The sequence below is a fragment of the Protobothrops mucrosquamatus genome, unplaced genomic scaffold (genome assembly GCF_001527695.2).
Source record: "Protobothrops mucrosquamatus isolate PMUCROS unplaced genomic scaffold, P.Mucros_1.0 scaffold877, whole genome shotgun sequence".
NCBI classification, from domain to species: Eukaryota; Metazoa; Chordata; class Lepidosauria; order Squamata; family Viperidae; genus Protobothrops; species Protobothrops mucrosquamatus.
In genome coordinates this window covers 673,759-688,048 of record NW_015387131.1, presented here as the reverse complement: position 1 = coordinate 688,048, position 14,290 = coordinate 673,759, and the positions used below count along the sequence as shown (strand labels likewise).

The 14,290-nt window shown below is 40.5% G+C and overlaps 1 protein-coding gene across 1 annotated transcript in view; it reads left to right on the top strand.

Moving 5' to 3' along the window:
• The first annotated feature begins 8,755 nt into the window (after positions 1-8,755).
• Positions 8,756-14,290, top strand: part of CDH2 (cadherin 2) — a 123,900-nt gene continuing 118,365 nt past the window's right edge. Inside the window, exon 1 of the mRNA XM_015819238.1 lies at positions 8,756-9,437. Coding sequence (XP_015674724.1) covers positions 9,363-9,437 — 75 coding nt within the window. The 5' untranslated portion in view covers positions 8,756-9,362. The remainder of the gene's footprint in view (positions 9,438-14,290) is intronic.

Below are 14,290 nucleotides of genomic sequence, written 5' to 3'. Positions count from 1 at the left end.
CATCATATTTTGTTTCTGAGAAAACTCTACAAAATATTTTGCTTTTGTAAATGTCATGACCAGGAGAAATGTTTCTGAAAATGCTAATTGTTTATCTTTGTGTCAGCAATTTTTAATCATCTCATCACAATATCCACAAAACAGATTTACTAGCTACCATCTCAAATGTCACTCTGCTAGAGGTGCTATGGGAGTATTTAGTAGTAAAGGTCACCATGTAGGCATATATACTAAGGCACTTGTCAAAGTGGAATTATTATGACTCATCTGCACAGGCAAATTGATATAAACATAGAAGAAGTAAAATTTCACACTTTATGATTAAGAGTATGTTAAGAAAAAATAACATATGACTTCCAGCACCAGGTATCAGTACTGGCTGATGATTACAGGCACTTAATCCAGAAACCCAATCTTCTAATTTCCTTGCTTAGGACTGTGTAAAAAATCACATATTTATGCAGTTTCCATTATAACATTATATCTAATTTCTTTCATTTATTATGATTTCAATTATTCTTGGTTATGTTCTTATGATGTTCATTGGCTTTATGTAACCTGCTTATTTAAGCATTAGGTTTGGGGTCTGGCCAATTTATTGACACCAACCCTGCAGTTCTTGATTCAGGTTTCTCCAGATGACCTTGGTCAGGATATTTGCTTTTAGATTCAGTTTTCTACCTATTAAATAGGATGTTGTTTTTTCTGGACACTGCAGAACAGAGTTTCAGCTTTCATATTGCTTTATGCATAGCTGGATACTCATTTGTTAACAGATGTCGAAAGCTGGAGATTGGTATCCCTTGTTAGCACCCCATGGCCCTCTGCTATTGGACTCTGGACAGTATGAATTTTTAGTGTTCATATTTATTAGCCTGCATTCTTCCTAGTTAAAGTTAATGTACAGTGAAATTCACACCAGCACAAAAGGTAATTTCAGACACTTAATTAATCCCTACTTAAACCTTATTTAGATAGCAGAGGTGATGATACATTTCCTTATGAATGAATCTCCTTTTGCTAACATCTGAACCTAGTGGTCCTTCAAGAAGAACTTTTAATTCAAGGTGACTAAAAGCTTTACTAGTTGGGTCATGAGTCACATCCTGTCCAATCCATTTATAAAGAACATGATAATGCTGTCCAATTTACAAATAGTGATGATGCATGGCCAAACATGACTGAGTCTTCATCTGGAAAAATTCAAAGCGACCTTCCTTCTGTAAAGAAAGAGGGTTACCCGGTACATAAAAGAGAGAACGTCTTTATTAATAAAACTGATATTTTCAGCTTGGAGGTTTCTTATCGAACAATAAATGGATATAAAATTTTGTACGATGGTAAAGACGATAAAAATAAAGGGAAATAATAGAAAAATTTTAAATTATATATTATCTATTCCGTTTTTTATGACGATAGACTTTAATACCTCCACATTGACTCGATCTGAGACAGTAGATTGACATGAGGCAGCCTCTCATATGTGATATTTGCTCGGCTATGCAAAAATATTCAAGGGGTGCCTTGTGAAGAGCACTAGCCCAAACAAAGCACCTCTCCTCAAAGCATAAAAACAATTGAACCTCCCAGAAGGTTAACTACAGCTGCCTTAAAGGTTGTTACCAAATGTTTGGGTTGCTTCTCTGACCATCTCACTTTTGACTATTTTTGTGTATACACAAACACATAAGCAGATAACCAGGAAAATCAAGGAAAAACACTGCAGAAAGAACATTTTTTGGAAGATCTTAGTTTCCATATAAAGCTATTCTTTTTAGGAATCTGGGCTACAAGATGTATATCTCAACTCTATCCTAGCCTGGCTACAGCAATGAAATGTCCAAATGGTCTTAACAAACAACCTATGTACTGTGTATTTTAATGATCAAGTGAAATATGACTAGGGCATAGCTGGCCCAGTCTGATAATTATTCATAGCTTAAAAGACATTAGCTACATTTATTGTTGACTGGAAGCCTTTTATGACTTTTTGCATACAATGAAAGAAAGCTTGTGATTTATTTTTCTGATGATTAGACAGCATAAATTATAATCTATAGAAAGAAAAGTAAAGTGATATAACTTTATGAAGAATATCGGAAGCCACTTCTTTCTTTTCTATTTTTCTTTAACTTTTCTTTACTTGTACTTTTTTTAAAAAAAAAACCCTTACTATATATTAGTATTAGTTTTATTTAAAAGTTTTCATTTTATATATACTTCGTATGTCTATGTGTCTGGGTGTGTTGCGTGTAAAACTTTTTAAAAAGAACAAATACAAGTACTAACAGCTATATATTACATATAGATTTCCAAATACAAATGGGAATGCTCAGAGTGTACAACTTGTTCCAAAGCCAGAATACCAGAATGAAATAGAAAATAACTTATATAAAAAATTTACACCTTGCCTGATAACTCACTGTTGATCATCTAACAGTACAAAAGGAAATCTGGAGGGTACACAGATTTGCTTCCTTCACCCACTAACATTTTCTTAAAGAAGTCATATCTTTTTGTGGGTTTGCTCAATAGCCATGTGATCCCAAGAAAATACATATTATAGTTAAGTAAATATTAAGAAAGTGGCTGAAAAGTGTATAAAGCTACTGTCCTCACCTCCTTAACTCAAGTGCATATTATCCTGAGGTCGTGTGAACCTAATAAAATACACAGCTTCTTTTAAGAATATGCCAGTTGACATTGTAAGCACAGCTGCATCACTTTTTAAGCCCTTTTCCACTTCAGGTGCACCTCAGAAGAAAAACAATTACACAGTATTTTATCAGAATGCTATTTCATATTTCCTTCTCCAATAGATTGAAAATGGAATCAGCAGAGTGAGGGGGTTCTTTTCAGAACTGAAACACAGCACCAACAAAGAGACTGTTATCTTCTCTGTATTTCCAGGTAGGTTTTTTAATATTAAAAAATTACCACTTACCGATTTTCCTAATTTCTACCTTAACACTTATCACTAAGTCTATGCTACAGTATACTATACCATGCTGAAATCTATGTCTATGCATTTATCTAATCCCTAAACAGTCTCATAAACAGTTCTATTCTCCTAATAAAGTCTTAACTATTATTTAGCTATCTTCATGTTAACTGGGTCTGTTGCTATTAGCTGCTGTTCTGAACTGCTGGTGAAGCATTGGCTTCACAATTTCTCAGTCTATGCTGGGGTGGGAAAAGGAAGGTGCTAGCTGGTGTAGGTTTTCAGGGTATTGAGGATGATGGGCTCTGCCTCTCCTTTCAGCTGCTCTGCTGTGGTGTGCTGAAGTCCAAGCCTCTTTCTCTTTCACCATCAATTGTCTGCTGAGCTGAAGGGCACAGGTTTTTTTTCTCTCATCTCCCATGTGACACAAATCTTCTTCTAAAACACATCCACACATTCACACTCTAGTGCAGGGGTAGTCAACCTTGGCTCTTTTATGACTCGTGGACTTCAACTCCCAGAATTCCTGAGCCAGCTGTGCTGGCTCAGGAATTCTGGGAGTTGAAGTCCACGAGTCATAAAAGAGCCAAGGTTGACTACCCCTGCTCTAGTGCTATTATTGTTTTCTTTTTTTTTAATTGGAAACCAAGCATGGTCCACTATACTTCAAGCTCTTCTTCCAGGAAAGAAAACAAAGGACAAAGGAAGAGCTCAGGCTGACCACTGCAATTCTTTCCTTCCCCAAGCATTAGCACAATTTTTCAAAGCAATTGGACCAAGAGGAATTTGAAGAAGTCTTTCTTTTCCCAATCAAAATTATTTGCTGAGCTAAGCGTACTTCTAAATAAATATTTTAGAAAAATATTAAATTTAGAAAAATACAACATATAGAAACAACTCCAAAATATACTTTAAAACACACACACAACGAAATCAAACAATCCTCAAAGAAAAAAAAATAGAAACCAAAAAAGAGAACGATAAAAATGTTCCCAAAATGAAAAACTACTTTGTACACTAAATGTAGTCATTGGTTTACTAATAAATGCCATATAATACTATAGTATAATCTAAATACAAAACATATTGTAAAAATATCATAAAATCTTTCAAAGTATTACATATAGCTTTGATTAGTAGGGAATAATGCCTTTTCCAAGACAGATAGGTTACCCATTTCCAAGAATCCTTTGTTAACCTACCTGCTTGGGTCATGCTCTCTTTCCCCTATCATCTCAAGCTAAATACAGAAATGGCTACTCTCATTCTAATCAACTGGACATACATACATCCTTTATGTTTATTCTGGGTTATTTATTTATGTTTATTCTGCCCCATTCCTAGAGAGCATAAATATAAATGATATTTTTATTTAGAAAAAAGTACTATTGTTAAAAATATGTTTGATTTGAGTCAAGGCACTGCAACCAACTGGGAATAGTTTCAGGTCCCTAACCAACATGCCCCAGTGGAGGCAAATTAAAGTCAACTTTAGTTGCTCTACTATTAAGGTAGTGGTAAAGTAGTGTTTACTGTTTTCTATTTTTATTTATTTTCATTGTCATTATTATTATAAATAACTCAAGGCAGCAAACATACCTAGTAGTCCTTCCTCTTCCCATTTTCTCCACAACAATACTGTGAGGAACACTAGACTGACACAGAGCAACTGGCCCAAAGTCACCCAGCTGGCTTTCATGCCTAAGGTAGGACTAGTACTCATTTTGTAGCTTGAGGCCTTAACCAGTAGATGAAACTGGCTCTCTTTTCCCTTAGCATTTTTTTTTTGCTAAGGATATGATCTGACATGCTTCATTAAGAATGTAGTTGCTGATGCAACTAGGTGTTGGGAACTGACCAACTCTTATCACCTGCTTTAGACCACTGAGGATACACAAACACATTATCCTTTGATCAGCAGGTATTGCCTTTGGTTGTGATTTTGTTTGGGTTGCTATGAAGAACAAAACAGATTTTGCTTGGGTTACCGATACCTGATCCCAGCACTAGTCAAGTCTTACATGGTTCTTTTAAACATGAATTTCACAATCTTTTGAAAAATTCATGAAATTAACACTTGTTCTAGCACGTGCTAGATTTTATTTGTGAACAAGTCACAGGTATGGCATATTGACACATCCATGGCCCATGACTGGGCAATTTGACAGTTGGCTAAACACATGTCAATCACCTATTATTGGAGAAAAACCTGTGAGAAAAATCCTAAATTCCCATTTTATTATAAAAGGCTGAAACTGGTTCATTGTTTACTCAGTCAAGATTATGAAATCAACACTCAGTCTCCAAATAGCTTACTTGTGTAGAGCTTGGTCAGTCACAGAAAGGACACATTAGATATGCTCCAAAGATGAAAGACACTCCCTCCCATTGTCAAATGTAAGCTATACAACTTTTATAAGCAACGGAATTATTCTTATTTATTTGTATACTGCCTTTATTATTTTTACAAATAACTGAAGGCAGTGAACATATTCAACACACTTCTTCCTCCTATTTTCCCCACTATCCATTATGAGAAGATTACAAGGTAGGCCTCAGGTAGCTTCCTCTATGGATATAAATGAAGTCATGATATGATAAGCATTTGTAATATTTTAAAAAATATGAACTAAGCAATTTTTCCTATTGCACAATGTGGCAAGCTGTACTACATGACACTGTATTACATGCTGCTGTACTGTGCCCACAATGGCATTTAACTCAAATTAAGCAAACACACTCTATTTTCCACATTATAATTGACCCTGGAATTTTTGTCTTCACTGCAGTCGTAAGTTGAGTCATCATGTGATTGGCCTCAATTTTTCAATTATTTTTGCAATGGCTGTTGAGTCACTATGATCATTAAGCAAATCATGTGGTTTTAAGCCTGAATTCAGTTTATCTAATAGGTGTTTTTTTTCCTAGAAAATGGCAAAAAAGTCATAAAGTGTGATCATATGACCGTGGGATACTGCAGCCATTTGTAAATATGATCTGGTTGCCAAGCATCTGAAATGGGATCACATTGACTGCAGCGGTCATAACTTTGAGTGTGGATTGTTAACTTTGAATGGTCATTAAGCAAACAGTCATAAGTTGGGCTACCTGTGCATACATCCCTCCCAGCCTACTTGATAGGAAGACTGATACGTTTGATGGTTAGTTTTCTACTGGCAGGTGCTGATAGCTGGGAGGGAACTTGAATTGCTTTCATTTTAATCAAACTCATTAATATGGCAGAATAGACTTCTTCAATGGGGACAGCAATTTTTTTACCACCATACATTTTGGTTGGCTAAAAGGATTAGTGATAGTACTTGAATGTGCCCATGTGGCTATGCCCTCAGTAAAATTAAAGTCATATTTCCAGTCAATTTGCTTTAGTATATGGCAACTGTGCAGAACTGAAACTCAATGCATCAGAATCAACCTGTGCTTGAATATATTCCAAGCTACTACATTTGCCTAATGGAGAGATCTTCTTTACATTACTGGTGAACTAGCAGTATTGTCTCATTTTTGCTAAGTATATAAGCAAGAGAAAATGTTATTGAAAGGCATCAGTTGGCAGGAGTTGCAAATAATGAAAGAATGCTGAAACAAGCAGGAAACTGGAAGATACAGCCCTCCCCTCAGGGAAGATAGGGAAAAGTCTTCCTCTGGTGAGCTCCCACCAAGTACAATGTAGAGGTTGGAACCCCATGGATGGCTGCTATGGATAAGGCCACTCTGCACCGAACTTAAGTTTTTACATGCAGAGGGGAATGGCTTCATTTTGCCATTTCCATTTGCATGTAATTTAGCCTGTAAGCATACTAACTAATAAGAGTTCTAAGTAAGCCTGCATAAATTTTCCTCTGCTTGCAACTGGTACAAGGCCGTTTATGAACCCACAGTGTTATTGCAAACAGGGAAAACAGCTGCATAGCTCAAGAATCTCTATTTCAGCTTGCAAGAATTAAATTGGGCTAAACAGATACATTTCCGGCAGTGCAGCAACCTATGCTTATTTACCTGGGAGAAAGAGGTTTTACCACAGCAGGGCTTATTACACAGTGAGAATACACAGGTTTATCCTTATTGAATTAATATTGCTACTATTTTTCTCTATGTGAATGTGCAAACATACGATTTGGGTTTGCAAGACAAGCGAGAAATGGTTTATGCCTGTACAGTATATGCAGATGAGGATCAATTCATTTTAATGCCTTATTTAACAAGCAATTAGTTACTCAGTAATAATTATTTAAATCAGTATCAGTGTAATGTTTTGTTCTAGCCTTGATCTTTTCTGGCAGGTGGTCTCTGCCCATGTACTGTACACATTCATGCATTGGCATATTACATGCATGCCTGCTTAGTGGGTGAACAAAAACCACCTAGAAATGATTTCAGCAGGAGTTGATAGCTCTAGGTGACAAGGAGAGGAAGCTGGATCATGTTAAGTCTGGTGCCTTTATATCTTTATTTTTAACTGAGGGTGGGTGAGCGTTAAATGTAAGCTTGCCTTGTTTTGGGGAGGCATGAACTTTATTTCGGTCTCTGTCCAATAAACTTCATTTTGAGTAAGACACCCAACTATTTTACCTTACAAGTTATGAACGCAGGCACCAAACCTGGATGTCTAAAAATCCTTGGCTCACTTTACGTGGAAGCTGAATATTATAAATGCACTATTTTCCACCTTTCCAGACAAAGTCCGTTTTAAATAACTATTTTAAGAATCAAAACAGCCACTCGGAGCACAGTGCCTCCCGTCTAGCGCCCATCCCTCCCCTCTCCCTTGTGCTTTTTTTTTCTTCTAAGGCTGGAAGCTTTGAAGCATGGACGCAAAACAAGTTTGCTCAGTGACCTGCAGGGTGACGGAAAATCCTTCCCGGCTCTGCAAATGACCCAGCACTGATACTTGCTGTTAACGGTGCACTCAGCAACCTTCCTAATTTCCGTTATGCAGCCTAACATTTTTGGCCACACGGATTGGAGCTCAGCCCGGAGCCAACCAAAGCGTATTTTCCTCCTTTTTCAAAAAACAACATGAACAACAACAAAAAAAAACACCCCAAACCAACCACATTTCTTGATCAGTGAAGCAGGTAACGGATCGTAAGAAGGCGGGGAAAGCGAGATGGAAAAAGGCCCTGGACGGAGACAAAAGGCTCGCTAAACCAATAACCGCAGGGCCAGGAACTTTCCTAATTGGCCGCCTGGTCAAATTCCAGGCTCTTCAGCACTGGTGGGAGAGGAATAAAAACAAAAGCAAATGCCGCCTCCGCCGCCTTAAATAACGACTTTTTCCCCCCCTCCCCAGCAGGTGGCTTCTTGCGAAGCGCCTTCAGACAATGGGAGCCCGAGCGGCGTTCCCTGGCGTCGACCAGCTTCTTTTTCGGCGTTGCAATTTCTCCCCTTCAGTCCGCAAATAAGAACATCGCCGAGCTTTCTCACGCCGGTTCATTAACATCTCTTCGATTCTTCCTCCCCCGCCTCCCCGGTCCACCTAAAATCACCCTCGCCTTCGTGCGCGTGTTGCTCGTGCCATGCCAGACACACCCTGCCCCCCCCCCCCCAGACCCGGCAATCATTTCTTCGGCGCATCTCCGGCTGCAGCTGCAGCACAGGAGCTCAGTCTTTGGCGGCGGGGTAGCAAGCTGTGGGCGGCTGCCGGCCGAAGCAAGGGCCGAGCTGAAGCCGGTGGTTTCTCATTGGCCGCGAGGCCGGCAGGGAGAGCCGGGGAGGAGGGCGAGGAGGGGGGGGGGAGGAGAAGAGAGGAGGCGAAGCCGCCAGCGGCAGCTTCGCACAAGGAAAAGCGCACACGCACGCATACACGCGGGCGCGCACACGGGCAGCCAGAAGCACGCAGCGCGAGCAAGGCAAAAGCTGCTTCGGTATTGTTATCCTTGGGAACGAGCGGAGGCGGCGGCGGCTGTTACCGCTGCTCGGGGAGGCTAGAAAGTGAAGGAGGCAAAAGGGAGTCAGGACGAGCATGCAGAAACCGCTTAGCCGGCATCCGAGCGGCAGCGCCAAGGCACAGTTGGGGACGTACTAAGAAGGGGACCGACTGCTTCAAGTCGCCGGCGAAGGCAGCCTGAGAAACAGGAATCGGACCTATATTCCAAGAAGGAGCCGCTACCCCCACCCGCCCGGATTTTAGACTGATTAACCCGCTGCCTTTTGTGTGTGCGTACCGTCGCCGGTACCCAGGACGCAAAGGAGAGATAAGGAGCCAAGCTGCCGCTGACCTAGAGCACAGTCGCCCTTTCCCTCGAGACCAGCCCTGCCGATCCTCCGCCAGCCTCTCCTGCTTTTCTCTTCTCACCTCGGCCCAAGGCGGTCGAGGCTCCCTCCCCGACCCGCGGACTTTTCGCCCCGTTTAGCTCTTTACACGTTTGTGCATCTCTCTCTCCTCCCTGCCTTCGCCTCCATGTGCCGGAAAGCGGGAACGACGCCTCGGATCTGGCCGCCGCTGCTCGTGCTTGTACTGGCGGCCCTACAGCAGGTAAAAAGAGGGCGAGAAAAAAAAAAAAAAAGAGGAGTAGAGGAGCTGGGCTCGGGGCTCTTTGTTCCTGACGATCCCGGCGAAGGGCGGTGGCGGGGGTTGAGGGACGCTGCGATCGGACGGGCGAACTGGCACTGGGGAAGGGCGACTGCTCTTCAAACGCCTTGGAGGCTTGGTGGGCCTGCGGTTCAGGAGGGCAGCGGTGCGGGTTCTGGCGAAGGGGAGAGGACCGGGCTCTGGAACTGCAGTTTGAGCAGAAGCAGCCTTGGGGAAGAGGCTTGAGCAGAAGCGCCCCCCCCCCACACACACACCATCACCCGGCAGTCCAGGAAGAAGAGTCGGGGTGCATCGAATGGGAATAGAGAATTTGCACATTGCAGAGGCGGCTTTAGATTGGAGGTGGCGGAAGCGCCTGCTTTCTTGGCTTCTTGCAACGGGAGTTAGAGACCCGTTCTTTTCTAGGGCTGAGCAGAGCAGGTGGCTGCTTCGGCGTCAAGTCATACTCGAGGGATAGGTCAAACCCAGAGAAGAGATTGGGGAGTAAAAAGGGGGTAGGCGAATAAGTTAGAATCAAGTTATTCTCTCCCCACTGTTATGGGATATGGCAGTGGGCCTTCCGCGCGTGAGAGAGAAAAAACACAAAGGTGGCTGGGGAGAGCGCGCCGGTTGCAAAGAAAGGGACTGTCCGGGAAATTATTATATGGAAAGGCCAAGTAGGGCAGGTGAATGAAATGAAAATTGGGCTAGGTGCGAACAAGGATCTTTTTTTTTTTTTTTTTTTTTACTTGAAGAAGACTAGAAACGGGACAGTCTTGGCGCCATCTCTTCCTAGGAGAGGAGCGTGGGAAAGGAATCACCGCTACCACCCACATCTTCCCCTGAGATTATGGAAATAGTACGCCTTTCCTGCGGGCAGGCAGGAAACGAAACGCGCGGACTTGGTGATTTCGAAGTCTAGGTAGGATGATGGAAGTTACGCGACTAAGAAAGTTGGGCTTGTTTTCGGGAATTTTTTTCCCCTCGAGTTTGGGAATAGAGTGCGGATTCTGTTCACCAATAGGCGTGGCGAGAGCCTCCCCAGGCTTGCTTCTCTGACTATCCGCTCACCGCTCACCCCGTTTTGCCTGGAGTTCACTACGGCAGATGCTCCGCGTTGTCCCTAGTCATGCAACCTTGGAAGGTCGAACTCGGTGTATCATGGCACAGCCTGTCCCGTTTACTATTTCCGATTCCTTTGCTGTCTTCCTCGGTGCATTCAGGCAGGAGAAAAAAATGGAATTTGAATTCCTTTCCCAAGTCTACCGTTGAATAGCGAGGGATTCAAAGTCGTATTAGCGGCCTGGAAGTATCGGGCAAGAATCGGGTGGCAATGTGCCAGATAGCCGGCGCAGCGTCCACCAGGAGGGGTCAGGAAATGAGCCTGGAATGACTCTTAACAAAAGTAATTTACAACCCCCAAAGTTGCAGTGGGTCAAACGTGTTTATAACGCCCCCTTCTGTGGACTCAGGTCCTGTGAAGAGAAGAGCGCTAAGCTGTTACCTCGCCCCTCAGCTCTATCCGCTAATCTCTTCCCGGGAAGAATTTAATCAGCCTCCGCCTCCGCTCCCCTCCTCCCCAGCTTGGCTCCTGCTGTTTTCTGCTGCTACTGCAGCAACTAGCGAGAATTTCCACGGGAAGTAACCTGGGTTACTTTGAGTTAAAGCTTATCACCTCCCTCAGCCAACAGAGGCTGGGCTGGCAAGTAGACTATTCCACCTTTACTTTTGGTTGAACTTAGTGCTGGCATGTACCCGCTCTTTGACCTGCCACTGTTTTTGCATTTGCAAATTTGAAAGAAGGAATGTAAATCTGTCCTTATTGAGAGTTAAAGCGTTTTCAAAGTTGGGGTTGTCTCCAAATCAGGGTTTTTTTACATTTGCTGAAGGTTTGTAAGCCAGTGTATGCTGATGGATTCCTTATATAGTACATAAAACTACGTTGATGATAAAATGTAGTGGTCTCAACTTCCCTTTATTGAGTTTATGAGCAGCTAGAGATGAGCTTTGCACCATTATGTGAGTACAAAGGAAGTTAGGTGCATCTTCCAATAGGATTGGGATTAGGCTGAGGTTGAGAGGATGAAAATTACAGGGGGTCTGGGCTTTCCGGAATAAGAGTTTAGTTAACCCAGACAGAAAATGCATGGGTGGTACAGATTTTGGAAACTGATAATAGAGTTGTCATGGCTCATTAAATGAGTCCGTGAGGTGCATGGAATTGTCCTGGGCTGCAAGGGCAGTCTAGATAATAAAAAGGGTCTTGTTGCAGGATTGTATCTTGTGAAGCAGATATTAGTTAATAGAAGCTGTAGGCATTTGTCTGAGTTGAGGACTTATGCATTTTTGTACTTACCCTGTGGGCAGGGAATGTGGTTGTTTGAGGCAGGTTTAGATTAAATACATTTTATTTGATAGCAGGATATGTGCATTTGAGTTATGTATGTGCTTGCAGGAAAGGCTGGAAGTATCCTTGAATTGGTACCAGGGTGAGACCAGCAGAATGGACATTAGTTCTTTAATCAGTGTAAAAGGCAATCTTCATCTTAGTGCAAAAGACAAAGAGGAATACATTTCAGAGACAGATGGTACATCTGGCTCTTAATGGTATTTCTGGTTGGAACGTATTTTTTAGAAAAGGTAAAGGGACTTTCTGCGGTGAGCTTGAGAAAAGAGTATTTCTGTCTGTATACGTGTTAATGAAGGGACTGCCTTTTGGCGCTGAATAGTGTCTGTTTTAAATATTGTGTGGCTAGATCAGGGGTAGGCAACCTTGGCTCTTTTATGACTGGTGGACTTCAACTCCCAGAATTCCTCAGCCAGCTTTGCTGGCTGAGGAATTCTGGGAGTTGAAGTCCACCAGTCATAAAAGAGCCAAGGTTGCCTACCCCTGGGGCTAGATGATTTGGTACAACTGAGCCTTAATCATGGCCATGGAGCAGAACTCTATTCTGGGAATATGAACTGGATATTCCATTCACTGCCTCTAGGATGAGGAGCACTTTCTCTTGCTATAATTTTTATCTTTTTTTTGCTAATTTTTGGTAACTTTAATGGTTTCGATATGCATTTAAGGTGTTAAAATATTTAATATTAAGCATTTGTGGATTTTTCCTTTGTGTGCATATCTCTACAGTCTTTTTCATTTAAATGCCCCATCATCCTTCTTTGAAGGACTGTTTCATATTTCTGGAAGATTTGGAAGTAGATAGGATTTGAACTATTGGCCTTTCCTTTAAAGATAAATTCATATTTGTAGCCAATCTTTCTAGAACACTTTTTTTCTTTAGTTATCCCTGATATTTTTAACGTGTTAGTACTTCTGTTTTTGGTTTGGTAAGGACAGGTTGAAGTCTGAACTATGATGTTATTCCATTCTCTGTATGTGTTCTTCTCAAGACTGTTTCTAAATTAAAACAGAATCTATGAATTATAGACAGAGAAAGTTATATTGCTTTTATGTATAACTTAATGTCAGTGGCATGTCATGGTTGGAGAATCCAATTTCCTCCTTGTTTGGATATCCATTAAATTGTGTTAAGACTTTTAAAACAATGCCTAACAATGCTAGAATTTAGGAATGAATTTAGTTTCATAAACCTGGGTTTGGAAAACAGTTTTTTTTTAAAAGTTGGTCTGGCTTCCTAGGTTTGTTATTTAATCAGGATTGTTACAAATTAGAAATAGCTTAGAACTTTTTCATTATGTACATACCTTATACAACAGAAAGTTCAAGGCATTGTTTCAAAACATGTATGAGGATTCTTTAGCTAGATTGTTTTTTTTTCTTTATTTGTCAAATATTTCCATCAGGTTTTTTAAAATTCTAAAATGGGCAAAGTTCATAGAATACATTTTGCAAAATATATTATTTAGAAACTTACTGAAGCTGATACTCATCAACATTGAAGATAAAGAATAGATCTTAGATTTAAAAAGAATGCTAGCAAAATAGAACAGGTGTACTTGTGAGTCAAGAATTAGAATTGGATCTAGTGAGATAAGAATGGAAACCATTTGTTCCCTGTTTATTAATACCTTCTGTGCTGGTAACACCTTTCTTGATCTTTATCAACCCATTGTCTGAATCTATATGATTTCTAATGGCTAGACAAGACAATGGAGATTGGTGCAAACTGTCAAACTAAACTTTATGCTATATGGAACTGTTGCCACTGCTTGTTTTTCTATGTTACGTCTTTTTCTGTAGTGCAAATCCATGTCTACATCAATCAGTGGTTAAGAACAAGTTGGAAGGTGCATAATATGATGATGACATCCATAACATATAGTTCATATTAATCAGAAAAGAGGCTTAGGGGACTGTGTTTCAAATTAACCTTAAGGTACTATGGTAGGTTAATAGATGGGACACTTTTATACCATTATATTTCCTTTAAGTATATTTCATAGTTGTCCTCTATTACTTTTTTTAAAAAAGAAAAAAGTTGTGTAATATTACAGTTTTGTCCTCCTCCTGTTCCTTTCCCCCAAAAAACAATTCTCAATAAAAAGTTCTTATTTCTGTTATTTGTATTGGGAAATATCCAGGATTTGATATTTTGTTGCTTGTTTCTTTTGGTACTAGTATTAGTGATATAATCTAAATGTTCAAATAAAAAAAAAACTAATGTTGAGATTGTTCATTCATTTTCTGTGGAAGCTGAGAAAATTTTTTTTTTTTAAGAAATGCTTTGTTTCCTTATTAAAAAGGTAAATTTCAAATATGTAATGCAGTATTAAATAAGAAACTAACACTGGAAATAATTTCATTATTTGACAAAATTCAGGTTAGTCTGGTCAAGATGACATACCTC